Raw genomic sequence first — 21,374 nt, 5'->3', positions numbered from 1 at the left:
AGGCAGCGTGCATAGCCCGATCCTGGTTCTAAGGATGCGTGCTCAGGGAAAACCCGCTTCAAGGGTCTCCCAGTACCCGTCTCCCAGACTGCTCATTCAACTCACCAACTAGTCTGGCTTGGAGTTCACAAGCAGATCACATGCACAGACACAGAACAGAGAGCACAATGGAAAACAGTTAAAACCAGAATTTAAAAAGAAGCTAGGACAGACAGGGGCAATCAGTCACAGGGCTCAGCCACACAAACATACTCGACCAGCAGCCTGCTTAAATGCAAACGGTCCTTTTAATTCCCCTTCTCCAATCCACCTCAATCTTTTTTGTTCTTCCCTGATCTACCTTTGTTCCTCCCTTCCTTGTCTTTGTCCTTTTCCCTAAGCATCTCATAATAATTCTGTGTCATTTTAACAATCTGCTATTCAATCCCAGGGTTTCCTTCTCAGGCACCTCATTATAAATCCTGTTCTCCCTTATGCAATAGTCCCTTCAGGTTGCATAGCCTACCGGTGAGTTTCATTTGTTGAATCCCGCAGTAGGTTTTGCACCAGGGTAACGGCTAAATCATTCATCTTTGATAGCCTTAGGAGTAGCTGATTCAGATGTTTTGCACCAGGGCAACAGCTAAAACATTCACCTTTGATAGTCTTAGGGGCAGCTGATTAAGATGAATCAGGTTTTCTGGATCTTTGTGTTTATTTTGAATAACCATTAGCCAGATATTGTTACAGTGATCACAAATCTATCTATTCTGCATGATTTCCTCCCTTCAGAGCTGCTTATTCAATAGCATGTTCATTAGCCATCTCATTTGGCCCAGCCAGATGCATTGGAAAGGGGTGAGGATCCACTTAGTGCATTCCTCAGCAACTCATCCTGCAGCATGCGTTGACTCCTCAAGCAGACATGATACTTGACAATTTTGACTGCTGCGTGTTTCAGGCCACCTGGGAGAATCAGTTTATTCCCACCACATTTGTATTGGATTGTTACCTAGGGTAGCCTTTGGATTCTCTGCACGTATACGCTATTTTTTAATGCCTCGTATTTTTTGTTTTGCATACAGCAAAACGCATCGAGCTGTGCCGATGCATTTCCTTGCACAGGAAAAACCTTCAGATACTCTTTTTTCTTGAGAAGAGACAACATCTGGGCCAGGTTAGGGAGAGGCGGCGGGCAGCCCCCGGCAGTCTTGCCGCGGTGGATGCCCAGCGGCACCCCGGGCGGGCGCGGTCCAGCAGGAGCCCCCCGGACCGGGCGGCCCCCGCCGGGCTGCTCCCAGCTGCGGGGCAGAGCGGTGCCGCTCCCTCCTCCTCCTCACCAGCTCAGGACTACGGATCGGGCTGAGCAGCGCTGCACCAGCAGCGGCAGGAGAGAGGCTGCCGTGTTGCAAACATGAGGCATGCAGCCCTGAACGTATAGGAAAATGCCTGTTGTATACATCTCACGTTCAGTGCAAGAAACTTGTCTGGTCTGCGCAAGGGTGCCTGTGTAACAGGACGGGTGCACAAACAAGTCTGTGTGAGGGCTATTTAGACCTTGAAATCACCGCTCTGCCCAAGCGTAATGTATCTTTGGCTGAGAAGTCAGTGGTGAAGCCGAAGGAAAGACTCCCTTTGGCGGGGAATAACCATTTTCTCTGGATGTACTTCTGCGATGCTGGGGAGAGAAGGGAGCGGAGAGCTCCTCCGGGAAAACCGCCGGCTGCCGTGCCCCCCCCGCCCCGCTGTAGCCCAAGTCCGCCGTTAAGTACGTTCGCATCTGCTGCCATCCAGAGCTCGGGGAGGGAAACTGCCTGACTGCTCTGCCAGACTTAGCTTTTCGTTTAATACAAAACTTGGACTCTGTGCCTGGGTGAGTCAAATGTTCCTTTCCTGCAATGGGGCTTTTATTACTTTTCAGATGGGGAGAAATTGGAAGTTTTTGATGCCAGCCACCCAAGACCAAAAGAAGCCCTGTTTCCCCAACAAAATCAAACCCCAGGAGATTGTGGCTTTGCCCGTCCTCACAACCTGAAAATTCACCCACAGCTTGTCCTCAGACAGATATTCCCAGGTTTTCTGTACCAGATCTGCTCATCACCGGCTCACTCACGTGCTTTTCCCCCCCCCCCCTTTCTGTTTCTTCTAGGTTGTATAAAACATTAAGAAACTATAAGGAATGAAATGCTTATCCATGTGTGATCTTCACACAGCACTTTGGGGTTTTTTTGCACGATGATGTGTCAGGTGAAGTCTGTTTCTTCCTCAAATCTTTGGCTGCATAGAGGAGCTCCATGTTACCCTACAACTAACAAGTCTGTGTTTACTGTTAGCCTGTTTCGGTGCTTGAACGCAGCCTCTTAATAGGTGCTAAAATACTTTGTCTTGGGACTGATAGATGAAGCGGTGTTAATATACACTGGGTTCATTGAAGGGGGCATTACAGGGGTGTCATTGCTTAAATAGGCGTTTTATTTTGCAAACCCATTTGGTTTGCGCAACACAGCAGCAGCCCCCGCGGGGAGCTGGCAGGGCCGCGGGACAGGGCTGCTCACGCCCAGGCCTGCAGAGAAGCCACCCACTGCTCACTCCTGCCAGGCACTGCCTGACTCCAGCTCTGCCTAAGGGCAGATTTTGGCACTTGTGCACCGAGGGGAGTGTTTTCTGCAGTGCCCACTTCACCGGGGCCCAAGGGTGTGTGTGTGTGAGAGTAAAGGTGGGGATGTTTCGCTACTACTAATCCTGGAGCGGCTTCAAGCACGAAAGGGCCCGACGCCAGAACGCAAAATGGCGGCTGCCAGGGCCCAACATGGCTGCCCTGCAGCCTCCCCTGTGACACAGCCGATCCGGGCACCCTGCGACAGCGCTTCAGGCGGCGTCGCTGCCGGTCCCGGGCCCCTTCTCCTTGCAGGCCGGCCTGCTCACGTGACGCGGCGCCCGGGCCAATCGCCGCACGCCGTGGCCGCGCTGCCGCGCACAGGTCCCGCCTCGCCTCGTTGTGGTGGAAGGCGCCATTGAGGGAAGCCGGAGCCGCCGCCGCAGTGTTGCGGCCGTTAGCCGTCTGGGGAAGGAGGGCCCGCCGCCGCCGCCGCCATGGACTACGGGGAAGGTGAGGGCGCACCCCCAGAGCAAGGGTAGGGCCCGGCGGCCGCTGCCGCAGCGGGGCCCGGCCGCGTCTCAAAATGGCAGCGGCTGCTTTGTTCCGCGCAGGACGGAGTTCCCCCTCATCCACCTCCTCGTCCTCCTCCTCGCCGCTCCTCCCGGGTCGGGGGAGCCGCGGCGGCGGCCGGCGGCGGGAGGGCTGCGCGGGAGGAGGGCCCTCCCGGGGGGCGGTGCGGGCGGGCGGGCGGGCGGCGGGGGCGGGGGCGGCCCTCCGCGGGGCGAGGCGCCCTGGGGCGCGGGGCGAGCGGGGGGCGAGGGGGAGGCGGCGGGCGGGGGCGGTGCGGGCAGAGACGGGGGGAGCTCGGGGCGAGCTCCGTGAGGGGGTCGTGTCAGGAGACTGGAGATCCGACAGGAGAGAGAGCCGCCTCTTGTTGCGGCTCCCTGTCTCTCCCCTCCAGCTCTTGCTAAGCACTAAGTCATTCTCACTGACCCATCCTCTCCAGCTGAAGACAGAGATTGGAGATTCCCAGATACCCCCATGCATTGTGGTGTGAACATGCCCAGTGGGTCAGTCTCAGGTATGAGCTATAAATACGTCTAACCTGTAAAAAGCGTTGGGGCTGAACAGTCAGTGTTGACAAAAACAAAAAACAAACGGGTTATTAAAAGTACGTAACATGGTTTGACTGCACATGTTGTTTTCTGGAGGAGTTGTAACTGGCTGGGAGTGAGACTTGATTTTCATCTTGGGCATGTCAACATGAACTCCTGCACGTTCCAAATCAAAATTGTGAGATCAAGGAGTGGGGATGGGGGGGAATATAGACTTTTCTTATGATGATGCTTTTTGCATAAATCAGTATTGTGTTTTCTTATGGACTACTGCATTTGATTCTTAGTACTTCTATTGAAAAGAAAGAGGATGTTTCTCCCTTTTATACAGATGTGGAAAAAACAGAACCTGAAAGAGCTTGATTTTTATTTTTGTTTAATTTTTTTTTAAGTTTAAGAGTTTGGGAAGGACTACAGAAGGCATATAAAGTAAATGTGATACAGCAAAAGCTAGCTCTTGTTCTTACACTATCAAAAATACCACATAGATACAACAAAAAGGAATGCACATACTTTTGTGAGATGATTAAGTTTATGAGTTTAGTAAGACTCAAGAAATGATTTGACATCTCTTGTCAGAGTGCAAGCAAGTACTAAAAGGATGTTAATATAAAAACTTCACCGTAAACTGTACCCAAGCTTCATTTACAGATGTCATCAAATAAGTGTTTGCTGTTGGATCTCTTAATGCTCTTGCTGGCTGTTATACAGAAATAACACGTTGGATTACAGACCCATCTTTGATTGCAGTATGATAATTTTTGTGATACATTCCTTGAGTCTTAGCTTTTTTGCCCATTATATTATTTTGCATTTATCTTTCTTCATAGTAAAATAAATGGATTAAAGCTATGGCCCTGTTTTTTAATCTTCTGTATTGATTCCTAATTAAACGTCTTTTAGATTTTTAGTAGAAAATGTTCTTCTTAAGTGGCAGTTTAAGTATCTTATTGAAATATTCACTGTAGCCATTAACCAGAACCTGCTTTTCTGAGATCTGATGACAGTAGTATTAAAGTGAATCCAGGCTAATCCTGTGGGAAGTAACCAATCAAATGTATGTTGTACAATTAGATTGTTCCTTTTCTGTACCTCTGTAATAATAGTTTTCATTGCGATAAGATTTCTATTATTCATAATTATTAAACAAGTTTAATTATGATGTATGCAGCTTGAAACATTTAACATTAATGTTTATGCATTGAATGTACATTAGTAAGGTATGCATAAAGCTTTGTCTTATCCTGATTCTGTACAGTAGGCTAAAGGCTATTTTGTAGGGGTCCAGTAGATGGCGATAGAGGATGGATGTTGAGGATTTTCATCTTTGCCCCGTTTTCATTTGAGTTCTTGGCAGGTCTCCTGTTGGGAGACTTTTAGCCAGCGTGAAGCACTTTTCATTGGATGGCTGATGACTGCTGTAATTCCACGATTGTCCCTTGCTGATGAGTTGGTTTGAAACAGAGATGATATGGTCTGTAGAATAAATTCTATTAATATTATTAACTAAAATATTATTAACTATTCATGTTAATATTTTGATCACCATAACTATTGTCCTTTTAATCAGGAAGGGGAAATGGCTTTTGCTGCTATTCCTAAAATTCATCTACATTGTTGGATTGGATCCTTGTTTTGCATGGGACTCAATGATGTGTTAAAAACTGCTGTATCTAATGACAAGCTTGTGATGTTGAAGTAGGCATGGTGTTGTGAAAAATGTAATGTGCTTGGAAAAAATGTTGCTTACTATTGCGCAATGGATCCTTAAGCTTGTTGTAGTCATTGTGGATTATGAATTTAAAATATAGGGAAGTTTAGCTTGTTTCAAGTCGGTACTTCTGTTTTTTATTGTTTAGAGGTTATTTTTATTTTACTGAGGCTTACTTTTTTTATTTATTACTTATTACTGCAAGATCTTTCTCCTTTCTCATCTTCCTAGCCTTTTCCTATGCTCTACATGGAGAACACTACTGAAAATGATTTAGTTTCTTTGTGCTATGGATATGATTTCAGTGTTCTCTGATCTTAAGCTTTTTCTTTTAAATGGAGTCTTTTGTACCAAAGGTTTCTGAGTCTTAAATACTATGTTTTTAAGTTCCTAGTTCTTTTCGTAAGGAAAATCTGTTTTTTTTTTTTTTTTTCTTTGCTGGCTATTGAGACTTATTTTGCAGCTATTTTAAATGATCTCTCCACCAGATAAGGCTTTTTTTTAATCTGAAGGAATACATATACGTTAACACTTTCATTTTTAAATCAAACTTGTCTTTCAGTGTCCCATTCTTTTTTATTTTAGAGGTAATATATATTTTTTCCCCTTTGACTTAACTTCTTCCATACCCTAGTAGACTTTAAGTATGATCTAGAAATGAAAAGTGAGATCCTTCTTTGCAATGCTGTTTCTGTACTTCAGTTCAACAGCTCATTCACCTGCACCGTCTTTATGCAAGAGGCTACGGATACTAAAACCTGATATATTCCCTCAACAAACTCTTTGTTTCAGATACTTTGTCATTGCCTTCATCAGTTCAGAGATTTACTCTTCCGTTTTTAAACTTTAGGAGCAAATATGAACCACTTCTTTTTTCCTTCTCTTTTTCATTCTGTAGTACTTACAGATACACAGATATAATATTTCTTCAAAGGTTTCTGTGATAAACAGTTACTATTTAAACTTGAACAAAGTACTACACTTCTGAATTTTCAGTTTGAGACACTGCAATACAATTCCTGGTGGTTTTTCTCTAGTACTTAAGCATATGTTCTCTTAGCATGTGAAACAATTTCACATTTAGTCTGAATAGTTTGCATAGACAGGCAACTTCTGCATATCTCCACTGGTGGTGACAGCCAGAGCTGACATAACAGTGAACGGGAAGCAGGCTACAGGCAGAGGAAATTGTTCTGTGCAGATACAGCTTTTTTTAATGCTCTATGTCCATCTGTCTTGCTTTAGTTAGTAGAAGAAGAATCAAAAGTGTGAAAGAGGCCAGTGTGAATGGATTTTGATGTCTGTGGTTGCGAGGTTTGTCAACTAATAAGCTATTTACCTTGAGATTGTGCTAATTAAAGTTGTGCAAGTGATTATTATTCAGCTACTACATTCAAAAACTGAAATCCTTTTATTTTGATTCACCTAAGTGGATATATATACTGTCGTCTTGTACGTTTTCCCCTTTTTAGGGTAAAGCCTATCTGGAGAACAGACTTGCAGAGTAAAGAAAAGCTTAATGCCTGAAGAAATACTTCACTTCATAATTTGAATGCAGTATTTGTCAAGCTCTGGGCATGAAGTGTAAAATCTATAAATCTTCGGTAAAGTTTGCAGCTGACAAGATGACTGAACCAGGAGGCCAGTGGTTGGAATGATAGATTAACTGCTCAGCAATGTGGAACAGTTAATGAAATAGTCGGAAGGAGATCATAAGATCACCTTCATTAGGTCAGGTCCAAGATGTGTCTGTCCCATCTCACCAATATCCTGTATGTCATCCTGTATGTTGTTGTTTGGAGATGTGGAAGGAATAGTGCAAGTGCTCTGTCAGTGTATTTATGTGCCTTCACTGGTTTGCAGCTTGGGGACTTTCTGAACCAGAGACATAGACTTTGTTTGACATCCTTTGAATTTCTTGTCAGTGGATTTATCCAATTTCTTTCTTGTCAGTGGATTTATCCAATTTCTTTCTTAAATTCATGTAAATTTTTAGTCACTTCTTGTCACAGAGCAGTTTCAGGACTTAAGTATCTGTTTTCTGAAAAAGGATCCAATTAATTTTTTAGCTTGTTATTTTTAAGTTTCATTTGCTACTTCCAGTTTCTTGTAGTGGAATATCATGCAAGTGATCATCCCTCATTATTACTTTGTATCTTTTGTATCCCCTGTTAAACCTTTTCAAAGGTGAGTGTATTACAATGTAGGTATATGCAGTGCAGTGAGTCTGGGAAGGATCAGTAAGTTGTTCGCTGTTAGGGAGGGGGTAGTGATGTACTAAAGGCAGTGATTTGAGGATTTAGGGACTGGCATAGCTCTACAGCAACACTGCTGATGATAGATAATATGAACCGTGGATGAGTAAGGAGAGTGTTGGACAAAAGTGCATGTCAGAAGTTATCCTGTGATTGTAAAACATATTTCAGTATTTGCTTTCATGCTAAAAATTTTAGACTAAAAGTTTATTTCAAAATTATGCTTCAAACCATTTTTTTGGAAGAGTTCTTTTGTGTGTGAATGTCTTTGTTTTTCCCGCTACTGAACTTCTGACGTATGGACAACACTGGTCGCTACTTACTACACTGTAATAGAATTGGATTGCAGTGGCAGGGATCTTGACAGTATGTTGTGTTCTTCCTTGTTGAATGATTTGATTCACCTCTTCAACTCTTAACCTAATTACTTTTGTGCCATCTCAGGGTCTGTAGATAATAGGGAGCAGGTGAAACTAACGTAAATTACTGGGTGCTTTCAGGTCAGATAATTCAGTTTCCAGAATGTCAGTGTCTTTTGATTAGAGGTACTGTATTAAAAACAAACAAAAAAAAACCCAACAAAAAACTTGGATCTGAGATTGACCGTGGTGGGATCATCTAACCTTAATTTCTATGAAACTGAATTTGTTTTATTGACAACCTTACTCTTTTTACTGGCCTGCATCTTTATGTAGGCAGTCTTGGGGGTATTCCACTGGATTAGGTGGTAGATCATTCTGTCACACCAGAGGGGAATACTGGATGCTTCTACTAGAAGGCTCAGCCATTTCTTTAAAGAGTAACTTTTTTCGGTTTAAGCTGATGCTGTGTGGTGCTACATGATTAGTATTTTAGAAAGCTTTTTTGTGTTTTGCTGCAGGGTCTTTATTGTATGTTTGGAATATGGAAAGTTGCAGTGTGACTTCCATGTTCACAGTGGGGGTTGTGGGGTTTTTTTTTTTGTTTCAGAAGTATCATCTTTAATTTTTTAGAAAGTACCTGTGATCATTAGAAGAAAAAATCACCAGATCTTCATTTCTTGGAGTCTATTCAGGCATGCTAAGAACATCTGTGTAAAAGTGATACAGTCAGCTAAATACTATTTGCAGAATTCTTGTTGCTGACAGGTGGAAGAAAGTAAATTACAATGGCTGCCTGGTGCTAACAAGAAGCAGATGCAAATGGGAAATAGTGTATATATACTTATTTTCATCACTACAGTTATTTTCATGAAATGATATGCACAGAGAATTACTATGTTTCTTTAAACAGGAAAATTTCTTATGACTTCAAGTGAGCTTATTCTCCTGTTATCTTCTGGAAAAGCCAATGGTTTAAACTTGGAGATTTTGAAATGTATAAAATACTCTGTCTTGTTAGAGTGGACAAGTCTTTGTGTGGTTATATTTTTATCCTTCCTGTGTTCACTGTGTTTTACTTCTGTGTGTTACCTTTTCTGTGAGGCTTGACTTGCCTGGCTTTCTTTGTATTACCCAAAAGTTAGTGTTGCTTGGTACCGGGAAGCAGTTTTGGTCACTAGAATGCCAGTGAAGTGCAAATTGTGTGTGCTACAGGAAGGCAGTGGATCATAATTGTTATGCAGATCTATGACACTGTTCTAGTGCTTTGAATTTGAGTGGTTATTTAATCAGAACTTTTATATAGGACTTCTGATGTTGAGGAAGAAGTTGGTTCTTTTGGCACACTTCACTACAAGATATAAAGATGTCATGAAGTGACATCAGTTCAGCTATGAAATACCAACATCTTAACACAGTTAGTGAACTGCAACTCATGCTGATTTGGGTGGATTTTTGTTCGTGCTAGATTGGAGAAAATTCTTTTTTTTGACTGTAGCCTATATACAGAGTCTGCACTGCAGCATGACAGCTTGTAACCTTGACCCAAAGTCTCTGTCAGTGTGACTGAAGGTTTCTTGTGGCGTTGGATAAAGAAAACAGTTGCTTGTAAGCTGTGTCTATTATTAAAGGAAGGGAAGCAGTCTTAATTATCCACTAACTTGTGACATATTCTACATAGGTCTTCTCGATTTAATTCTCTTAATTTAACTTGCGTCTGAATTCTAGCTGATGGAACAACAATCCTGAGTTATCCACTACTGGGAAAAAATATGAACTGGATTTCAGTTAAGAGGTGCTCAGATAATGACAAAGACACGTGGCTTCCCTAAGCGCAGTGTCAAAATTGGTTTGCAACTGGCAGTTTTGTATTTTGCTTGTAAGCACTGTGGCAAACAGTAAACTTTTTACTTAAGAATTTAAACTAGATCACTTAGTAAGACTTATTGCTTGCTTTCTTTATAAACATTTTTCTGCTCTTTTTTTAGACATGGACCGTGATTATGGGCATGGAGGCTATGGTGGCCCACGATCCATGGACTCTTACCTTAACCAATCCTATGGGATGGAGAGTCATGGAGGTGGAGGCGGAGGAGGTGGTGGTGGTGGTAACAGGTAAAATAATCCTTCAGTTGTCCCAAGAATTGATCAAATCCAATTTAAGTTTAAATCATTCTGTCTTCTAACTTAAGTGTTCCTGAGGCATGTTGTTACGATTTTGTATGAACACTTTCGTTCTGAGTCTTCATGTTCGATAAATACTGGCAAATACTAAACTGTAAGAGCTAGCTAGATTCTTGTAATAATCAGCATTTTTGTGGAAAAGTTTGACAGTGAAACAATGCGTCTTTGAATGAAAATGGAAGAAGTTTTATTTTCCAGTAATGGCTAGCAATTTGTAGCTGATTGGCCTGATATACCATTTCTGACATAGCAGACTAGACCTAACTGGTTTAATGCCTTAGACTGAATCTATCAACATTCCGTTTTCAAGGAACATTTAGGGTATGTGTTCTTTGGTTTGAATGTGCAGTGCTCAAATGATCTTGGTATTGAATCTGAAAGTCATGTCCAGATTATTTCATTGGCAGGTACTGATTACACTCAAAACTGTGTGCATGTTCTGGGCTGCTTTGTAAGATGGATTGGTCTAAAAGTAAAAATTCTGATGCAGTGGTCTTAAAGTTGTGTATTTAATGCTAGGATACTATTCCTGTTGCTCTTTCAGGTAAAAACAGTAGGGAGCAGCTGATTTGATTAAGGTCTTAATATCGTATTCAAAGAAGCATGCTTTTCAGAGTAGTGATTTTATCTTGGAGGAAACAAAATGTGAAGAAAACTTAGATAATCTCATGGTTTTCTTGTGCGCCCTTGAATTCTTGTCTGGCTGTAGCCAGACTACTGTATGATTCTTGTCTGTAGTCACTGTGGTGCCACTGGGCAAGGACAGTACTAAGGGAGGCTGGAGAAGTGTTGTGTTTTGCTTCACGGTTCTGTTAAACATTTTAGTTAAGTATAATTTGTTTAATGATGAACATGAAGATTGACTTAACAGTCTGAGCAGAGATTCAGGAATGAGCTGTACCTACCATATAGTAATCTGCATATGATTGAGGTTGAATGACTACCTGAGCACCGAAATGTCTCTTGCCATGTAACGTTAATGTTGTGCATGGGCCCTTTCTGTAGATAGCGTCATTTTCTGTGTAGCTTTGGGTCTTCGGAGACTAATATATTTTAAAATGAAGGCATTCCGTTTACTACAGATACAGTTAGTAACTTGAGTCTGTTCTAGTTTATATTTTATCAGGCAAGGGGTTGTCTTTCCCAGCTCCTGCTGAATCACCCTATTATAACCCTGCAGGGACACTAATGTGTTTCCCTTCCAAGTGGTTACAAATATTGATGATTTCTAGCCTGACCCTCCCCCCCCAGGCAGAGCAAACTCTTGGTAAATAACTAAAGATTTCAGCTCCTTGTTACTCTACTCTGAAATTCCAAGGACTGTTTTCGTGTCCTGGGTAGAGTTTCGTGTATTGGGTAGAGTTTCAAAATCCCGAGTTGCTAGACTTAGTAGTCTGCAAGTGAAAGATGGATATGCTGAAGATCATGAACTCTTTTGATTGGGAGACTGAATTCTACAGGGAAGAAAATTTCCAAAAAGTACAAATATAAGTGGAAGAGCACGTGTATTTTTCCTTTAAAATTAGAACTCTGGGGTGTTTAAGACTCACAACTGTACCAGTAAAAAAAAAGGATTTTTTTTTTTTATCCTCAGTTCAGAACTAAGCCACCTTTTAACTGCTGTTTAACTGTTAGAATATGAGGGCATGATTTTGAAGAAAGGAGAGTTTGACTAGCCTATGAATGTCTGCAGGTGATTATTTTTGTGAGACTAGGGCTGGGCTCTAATAATGTTTTAGTAAATAAATGTTGCTGAAAATTTTAAGTAAACAAAGTTCAGGCATACTGAACTTTAGAATTGTTTGTAGCAAAAATGTCTCAGATAGCTTTCTATCTGGTCATAGTGTGATTTGCCCAGCCCTAATCAAGATTAAACAATAACACAACTGTACGGACCAGTATAGTAATAAATTGATTTTAGTTGATAAATGTCAACTGATAACTTGTCTTTTGAAATGTATAACATTAGTAAGCTTACTTTTTTTTCTCCTCACTGTGCAACTTTTCCAGGTTTGGACCTTATGAGTCTTACGACTCCGGGTCTTCTCTGGGTGGGCGAGATCTGTACAGATCTGGCTATGGTTATAATGAACCCGAACAAAGCCGCTTCGGAGGTAGTTATGGTGGTCGATTTGACAACTCCTACCGGAATAGCCTTGACTCTTTCGGAGGTAGAAACCAGGGCGGGTCTAGCTGGGAAGCACCTTACTCCCGTTCAAAATTGAGGCCTGGGTTTATGGAGGACAGAGGAAGAGAGAGTTACTCTTCCTACAGCAGTTTTTCTTCACCCCATATGAAGCCTGCACCTGTAGGCTCTCGGGGGAGAGGAACGCCTGCTTATCCTGAAAGTGGATTTGGAAGCAGAAACTATGATGCTTTTGGAGGACCATCAACAGGCAGAGGCCGAGGCCGAGGAGTAAGTACAGAATCTTTTCAGATTCTTTTCACTAGACACTCTTTTAAACCCTTTCAAGACCACTGGTTTAAAATGAATGCACTGTTCAGTACAGTGTGGGGTTTTTGTCCAAGCAAACTTTCATGGTTGGCAATGTTGTTTACCCCCTTGAAGCTGTCTTCAAGTAGAACCCAGTCCCTCTTTCTGTTGAAAGTAATGAGTAATAGAAGACTAGTTGATAAGGTTTGTTAAATCTCTCCTTTTGTTTGAAAGGTGAAGATAAAAGTAATAGGTTTGGTCTAAAAGGGATTAAAAGGACTTACATTTTTCCTTGTAAACACTAGCATCTTTGCTGCTGGTGGGGAAATTCTTGAATATTGTAAAAGTTTAAGTCAAAGTCTTTTGAAGTTTTGAGTAGGTTAAAGGTGCAATGTATAAGCAAAAAATAAAACCCAGGTTGTGAATGCTAGAGTAGTTTTTGTTTCCTGTAAAGGTAAAAGTTTTGCTAATTCTTTAATGTGTCGAACACATACTTTATCAAACATCAAGTCTTCTTTTAAACTTAATTCTTACTCTGACTTGTGTGTTGGAAGGGTGATGGGGAGGAAGTGGCAAAGGTGGGTGGTTAGCAGATAACAGTGATTCTTTTTCAAAATTAAAGCATGGTTAAAGGGGCATCATCAACTTGGAATCAGGTCCTTTCACAGAATTGAGATTAATTTCCAGATAGTGTGCCTAGTCCTGTTACTTGTATCCATTTTGTTTTGAAACCTTATGTTCTAACTCCTTTTCAGTGGATTCCTTTCCAGTGTAGGATGTAAAAACTGTATGTCCAAGAAACAGCAAGATTAACTGTACACAAAATAGTGGATCACAGTTTGGAGATGTTAAATGAGCTAGGGGGAAGAAAAACACAACAGAAGAGAATAAAAAAAAAAAAAATCTTGACAGAAGTACTAACTTTAAGTTGATGGTGTCCCTTTATCTTGGTTTTATAATCCCAATTCTGATTATGTTTTTTAAGCACGAAGTGTTCAGTGAACCCTTTTCTGCCTATGCCTCTAGGTATAACTTATCTTTTAAAATTTTTAAGTGTGCCATATTTCTTTGGGAAGCAATTCTTTAGTATTAAAACCATACAACTTGTTTGTAGCTTGGAGTGTAGAGGAAGATTATTTTTTACTGGATCCTTTAAATGCCTAATTGTGTGGTGGTTTTGTTCCAGAAAGTCTACTTTGCAGCATTTTTGAGTACTATAGTTGCCATATTAAAATTTTAGCTCAGATTTGCACATGGCTGCTAGCTAGCATGTAGCATGGTATCAGAAATAGTCTTTATGTTTCTCTGCTTGTGAAGCTGAAAGCGTTAGGTTCTTAATCTTGGATGCCATCCTTTCAGAATTCATTTAGATCTGAAAGTTTTGTGCAGAGTACAAGTAGCCTTATTTCTTTTTTGTTTTGATTTTGAAACTTATTTTTTTAGTCTTCTATGTAATAAAGGAGAATGTAAAGGCTAAACTACTTACCATATGTAAAATGCATTGCACCTTTAATAGATAGACTGTCTGTTCTAAAAAAAAAAAAAGTACTTGAAATTATCCAAGTGCATACTTCATGTCAAATTTATGTGTATAGTGTAAATGTACATGCTAGGTAGTTCTATAACTGTCTCAACTAAATAAACACGGAGATCTTGTGCATGGACCTCTGATTAAGAAAAGTTCCTGTTTTGGTACATTCTGTCTGTCATTTAAAATTTGCTTAAAAAAAAAAGTCATACTCTTCACAAAGTATGTTGAAGTTATTTTTATGTTCTTTTAACTTTGATAGGGTAATACTAATTCTCACAGCAATACAAATATTTCTGCTTATCCAAGTCACCCATCCAGTCAGTGGGCTCTCTTCTGCCCATTATTAATCAAATAATTGAATTAATATTATGAAGTGGCTTAGCGCTTTTGAAAATATCACAGCTACCTAAATTCTCCCTCTTCAGATTACTCATTTATTCCATGCCTTCAGAGAGGTAATTTGCATAAAGAAGTATCCACAAATGACTGTACAGCATTTTAGAAATAATAGAAAGGTTTAGTCTTTCAGTTGTATTTTCATTCCTGTTGCTGCCATGTTTTTGTATTGCTCCCTCTAGGCCCAACTTTTAAATTCTGAATTTATTGAATTCAATGGAAAGATAAGTAAAAAAACGGATGAGCTTCCTTCAATTAATTGGTGTTCCACACTGGACAATCTTTTTTACTCAGTTTTCAAATCACTGCTAATCATTTGGCATAAAGAAGCTTTGCTTTTTTTTTTTTTTTTTAAATGAATGCTGATGAAAGTGTCAAACTGGATTGGTTAGCTCTGTTTTTTCGCAGAGGGAGAAGTCATTCATCATCTAGAGAATCTGAAGAGAGGAGCCAAGATGTTAGGCTGAGATATGAACTCTATCATAGACATGCTCATTGTCTGGACAATGGTTCTGAATAAGCAGAAACACAGTTTATACATGCATATTCATTCTACTGGACAAACACCCACAAAGCCATTGCATAACACATTGAAGCGGGAGCTTAAATTTCCTCTGCATTTTGGTCTAGAACACAGATTTTACTTAGTTCACAGTTTTATTGTGCCAAGTACTTGTTTTATTTCTATTGATTTCATATACTAATACCTTTCTCTTGATTTCACAAATTTTCAGCATATGGGAGACTTTGGAGGAATGCACAGACCTGGAATTGTTGTTGACTATCATAACAAACCCAGTCCTGCAGCAGTTGCTGCAAGAGGAATAAAAAGAAAAATGATACCACAGCCATATAACAAACCTGGTGGGACATTTATCAAGAAACCCAAAATGACAAAACCTATTTTGAAGCTGAGCCAGAAAAAATCACCTAGTAAGTAACAAGTGCCAAAATTCTTAAGTTAAAATTACTAATATTTTTGTTCATTAGGAATTACTTAGTTTTAATGTTTAGGAAGAGGGTTGTCTGTGCTGTTTTGTAATTCTTCATATTCTACCTCTGAAGTACTCCACAACAGATTTTATGAATTTAGTCTTCTAACTCTTCTACTGCAAAGATAATTTGCTGAATGAAATTGAATATTTTGATGTGTTTAAATATGTACTGCTGAAGACTCTTTCATTCAGACTTTATAATGATACTTCCTGGAGGCAAATTTTCACCACTGAAAATAATTTCACATCTCAGGTTGCGTTAAGTTACAATGCCTGACAAATATTAAAATGTGCCCTTGCACGAGCCTGGGCCCTGCTGTACAAATACTTTGACGGATATAAAAAGTAGTGCATCAACTGCAGTGCAGCTAAAATAAAGGTGTGGGTAAAGAGGAGAGAGAAAGGGAGGCAAACTGAGAAAACAGTGAAAATTATTACAGCATAACTTATGAAGGGCAGAGAGGGATTGCCCCTTGTTGTAAATGAAATGCTGTAATGAAGAGAGGAACTGGAAATAAGACAGATAAACTGGAAATATAAATTGCAAAGTATTAGTGGTGCGTGGTTTGTTTAGCTTCCCTAAAGATGTCCTACAAATCTCATAATTTTGATACTGCAGGCAAATCTGGAGGAAAAAAAATCACTGAAGAGATTTGAATAAATTACTTGCTTTGAGGAAATGTAAACTTGAGTATTAAATATTATGAACGGCATGTATAGCAGTCAAATTTTAGTTTTTTGTGCTTGGAATTTCCTCAGTAATTTGGATCTGCAGTGTTTTATATAATTTGGTTTCAAATCACGCCTGAAAAATGCTAAAATTACTTTAGCTCAAAGCTTGCAAGGTAAATGCACAGGCTTGGCAGAAACTTCCACATGAAAATTTTATTTTTGATTTTGTAATTCTAGCTACATTGCTGTGTATTACAAAACTGTTCCCTTAACTTAAAAAGTACTGTAAAAATTTCAGGCACTGGGTGTATAGAACACGTTCCTCTCCCTTTTGTGTAGAGAACGTTATTGCTGGACTCACCATCTTTCTTGTCATGAAATGGGTCTGTAAAATACACATCTGGGTATATCAGAGACTTGCATCTCAAAGATCTGCCTCTTAGCTCTTCTTCTTTCAGTACTTTTGTAGGTTCTCTTTTTCTAAACTACCTTCAGGCAAAGCACGTCTAGTTTATTATCTCTTCCCCCTCGCCGATTTCCACAATCCAAGGACCAATGTACTACATAATATTGAAGTTACTTTAAGAAGTGGAGTGGATAGTGCCTACTAGAATGCACTTCTAATCAACCTGTCCTGTGGCTCTTGAGACTGGGGGGAAGAAACTGTTGGGTGGCTTAATACAATTTTCTGAAACTTGAACTGAAATATGCTCTAAGCAATATTATGTAGTTGAAAACTAAAAAGTACATAACAACTAACAGAAAATTGGATGCAATCAGTATACAATATATGTGTGAAAATATATCTCAAAATTATATTGTCCTTTCAGTCTTGTCTTTCTTGTTTTGTGGAGTTAGATATAGATGGTTGCTTCTAGAAGACTGTTTAGTTTATATTCCTAAGGATAACTGATTTTACACTTAGTATTATTTCTAAATTACAATGAATTGTAGATGTAAACGGTCCTAGCTGCGTAACAAGCTGGATTTTTTTCCTAGATATCTTATTGCCTTAAAATGAGTTGATAGTGACAGCACTTTTGCATTATTTATTTCTTTCTCATTTTCTGTTTATAGACATGAAGACATCTTTCCAGGATTCTACTATAGAGGTAAAGATTCCCAGAGTTGGAAAATGTGTGATTCTTTCAGAAGTTTGTACAGTATACCTTAAGATGAATAATTATTAAGCTAGAGTTACAAAAACAAAGCACTTAACTATCTAAGTTTTTCTAAACTTAATTTTTTTTCCTTCACCTTATCTAAAACTGTCTTATGTTGGTGGCAGTCTGGAATCCTTACTGATTTCGAGTGAAAGATATAACTTGTGCAGATAGCCTGGAAAATGAATTTTAAAGTGTATTTTTAGACTCTACCTATTCTTGTTATTCACAGAGAGCTGTCATATGAACACTTCTCATGTTGTCATAGGTAGTCAGCTTGTATTCATACACCTATGACCTGCTTGGGTGGGTTGAGTAAGTACAAAATGACTGGGAGATTGCTAAACAGCAGTGAGGAAGAATGGGTAAGACATGAGACACATCAAGGAGAGAGGGTAAATTAAAAAACAAACAAACAAAAAAACCCCCCAAAACAGTGTTAACAGGTGTTCCCTGACAGGGTACAAAGGTTAGTTCCCCCCTTGAGAAAGATCAGTTGCAACAATGTGGAAGTATGTCATCAGTAAGCTAAGTGTGTGTATATATCCTGGTTCCATGATGGAAGACTGTAATGATATTTTCCTTCTTTTTGAGTGGAGGTATTAACATATACTCAACTAAGTATTTAAAAGTCTGAATTGGAGGTCAGAATATTTATGTAGAAGACAATGAGAATTTTGATTGTGAAACTAATTCACAAAGACTTCAAGGCATTAAGGAGAAATGCATAGCTTGAAGTGTTTGTACACTGAGCCTAACCAGATACTCAATTTGCTTTCTTCCATTGTCATATTTGATAAAATTAGCAACTAACAGATTATTGAAAATAAAGTAATTTGCACTGCCTTTTTCTGGATTTAGAATGGCATTGTTTTGTTGGGATTTTTTCTTACGAAATTTATGGTTTTGACTTTATTAGGAAATTGAAGTGGATACAAGTGGTGCAGTTGTTATATATGAAGACTTTACAAGAGATGCTTATGATCTGGGATATCAGACTTTTGGAGGTAAGTCAGTTTGCTTTGTCAGGTAAGGTATTGTAGGTATTGTATTTGTGTGACTTTGAGTGAATAGATTTAGTAAGCCTGTATGTATGACCTCTAATAGTTACTGAGTAGCATGACTTTTTTTTAAATAGTTTATAAATCTAGGCCATGAAGAAGATGATTGTTTATAACATCCATCCATCACTTGTTCTTTACATGCTTATTGTCTCTCTGCTTTCTGATCATCTTTGTATGTTGTTGTTTGACTTGTTTTAATTTTTGTGAAATTAGTGTAAATGGTCTCCTATACTTACTGCCATTCCGTTGCTTAAATGTTTTTTATCCCACCAATTCCTCACCCATATCCTATTATTTATCCCACTAGCTGATCAACCTCACCCATAAATCCTAGGTGAGTCACTCATATAAAAGTGGTTTTAGTTAACTCAGAGAGCTGCTCTCAAGAACATGGGGTCTATTTCATGTGCAGATTTCATGGAGGCTGACCTCTCTCCTACGGCTGAACTGCAAAAGAAAACTAAGTGATCCTCTTTTTCCTGCTCTAAAACTACTCACTGAATAGTATTCTAATTGTTTATCTTCATCTGTAGGCTTTTAAAGCAGACATAGGAAAGGCAAACATAGTAAAGGCAAACATAGCAAAAAATCAATGTTCTTAGAAGTGTTTAATGTTGCAAAACGAATTTCTAGTCATTTATTTGTTTGTACTCTTGCTTACATGCCAGGTGATAATTTAATGAAGTTGTTCTTTGAAGGTTTGATTGGGTTTCTGTTGTGTGGTGTGTGTGTGTGGTTGGTTGGCTGGTTTGTTGGGTGTGTTTTTTTTTTTTTTTTTTTTTTTCCTCAGCTGGTTCTTCCTTCACCGGTTTATTTCTTCAGCTGAAAATCTTTGGAACATTTTTGTGTGAAATCAAGTGAAGTCTAGTGGGGGAAAGTAATAAAGTTGTTGAAGTTCAGGTTGGGTACTATACCATAACGAAACAGTGCCTTGTCTCCTTTATAAGAACCATTGCTTTCGGTTTTGGAAACTGCCTTCTCAGCAGAAGAGAATGACTTTAGATAGTTTATTTGTATGTAAGGGGATTGTAGCAATGGTGCTCTAAAACCATGGAGAGCTTTAAATAATGTGTTGCTCCTCATGCACCCCCATACCCTTTCCTGTCCGCTTACTTGAGGAGGCCTTTAATAACTAGGCACAACAGGGTAGGGTTTGCTTTAACTCTGAATTTCCTTACTTTTATGAGTGTAATCTAGAGTGTAACCCCTAAACTACTAAGCTTGCATTGTTGGAAGTAAATGGTTAAATTGGTTGTCTTTAGAGGAGGAAAACAAAGCAAAACTTCTATGGCATTTAAATAAGCCATTGAACCACTTTGGTATGGAGTGTTTCTCTGCATTTTGAGGTGTTTGTGGAGGAGACAGGGAAAACAGATACTTTTAATGGGTTCTGGTTTTTTCTTTTTCTTTTTTTTTTTTAACATAACATTTTAAAATCCTTCTACTGTATATTAAGATGGCAAAGGAGAAGTTAAAAGTGAGGAAGAAGAAAAGCGGCGAATTGAGGCCAGAAGAGAGAAGCAAAGGCGTAGAAGGGAAAAAAACAGTGAAAAATACGGTGATGGATACAGGTTTGTGCTATAACTTCTGTCTTCTGTGCAGTGTTTTTCTTCCCCTTTTATCCTTTTGTAAGAATATATCAGCTTTCCTGCAAGACCCTTTGGACTGATTTTTAGGAAAATAAAATGCAATGAAGAAACGACCGAAAAATCCATCCCTGTCACCCCCCAACCCCCCCACCCCAAAACAAAACCAAAAAATTAACCCAAGCAAACAAAAAACCTCAAACTAAAACCCAGCACCCAAATCCTGTGGCTTAGAAGACTGGATGTTTCACTGGACCTCTGCTGTATCAGAAAATACACAGTTTCCTAACCCCTTCTCCCCCACAAGTGCATCAGTGCACACCTGGGATGCAGCTTAGAATGGTACTGCTTTTGAAGTATATATTTCAGTTAAATACGTATTCATGCTGACTTAATAGGCTGTTAGAAGTTTACTTTATTCTGGTTTTATATGTATGGTGAGCTATTTTGTAGCAAAAATAAGTAGATAGTTGTGTAACTTTTCTTAGTCTTGCCAGAGGCAAGTGGACTAATGGCCAGCACAGTACAAAACTGTTCTATGTCAGTGCAGTATACGATCATAGCATTAGTGCCTTTTCCTCATTGTACTGAGGAGACCATATTTCCTTACAAAGGTTATATAGTTTTTGTACGGAAAATGAGCTTTAAATGAATTCTTTTGACTATTTGTAGTTAGGAGCTTATGGACTGGCTTGACTATGAGAAGTTGTACTACAAAAGGGGACACAAACTAGAGAGCTGTGATAGATATACTCACAGAATAATGTGGCTTTTAAATGGCTAGCTTCTGATTTCAGCAGTTTTCATCTTCTGCATAGATAATTCATTACTCTGAGACTGGCCTGACATATTTGGTTCTTGTAGCAGTTACCCTTCATAATGGTAAAATACTGGATTTTTTTTTTCTTTTTTCATTTAGGCTTCTTTAAAGAATGCTTTTCCCATTCCTTTTCTGATTAGGTTTGTCAAGTCCTCATAGTTTTGAGGAGAAAGGAAGACTCTTTCTTTAATGGTAATGTTATTTAATGTACTTGTCTTGGTAGAATGGCGTTTACTTGCTCATTTTGCAAATTTCGAACATTTGAAGAAAAAGAAATTGAGTCACATCTGGAGAGTGCAGCTCACCAGGAAACATTGGATCATATCCAGAAGCAAACCAAATTTGACAAAGTAGTGATGGAATTTCTTCATGTAAGACAACTGTTTTTTGATTTATGTAATACTTCTTTACATTAGAATGTAGTTACAATTTACCATGTATCTTCAAAATATGCTTAATTTATCATCGTTACTCCTTTTGCAGATGACTTTTGACACAGCACATATTAGTA

At 39.3% G+C, this 21,374-nt stretch overlaps 1 protein-coding gene across 1 annotated transcript in view; it reads left to right on the top strand.

The window, feature by feature from the left end:
* The first annotated feature begins 3,064 nt into the window (after positions 1–3,064).
* Positions 3,065–21,374, top strand: part of ZNF326 (zinc finger protein 326) — a 28,495-nt gene continuing 10,185 nt past the window's right edge. Inside the window, exons 1-7 of the mRNA XM_059821936.1 lie at positions 3,065–3,088; positions 10,007–10,133; positions 12,213–12,618; positions 15,298–15,500; positions 16,544–16,548; positions 19,926–20,028; positions 21,087–21,234. Coding sequence (XP_059677919.1) covers positions 3,073–3,088; positions 10,007–10,133; positions 12,213–12,618; positions 15,298–15,500; positions 16,544–16,548; positions 19,926–20,028; positions 21,087–21,234 — 1,008 coding nt within the window. The 5' untranslated portion in view covers positions 3,065–3,072. The remainder of the gene's footprint in view (positions 3,089–10,006; positions 10,134–12,212; positions 12,619–15,297; positions 15,501–16,543; positions 16,549–19,925; positions 20,029–21,086; positions 21,235–21,374) is intronic.

The sequence above is a fragment of the Gavia stellata genome, chromosome 10, assembly GCF_030936135.1.
Source record: "Gavia stellata isolate bGavSte3 chromosome 10, bGavSte3.hap2, whole genome shotgun sequence".
In the NCBI taxonomy this organism is placed as follows: Eukaryota; Metazoa; Chordata; class Aves; order Gaviiformes; family Gaviidae; genus Gavia; species Gavia stellata.
This window is presented reverse-complemented; position numbering and strand designations above follow the sequence as displayed.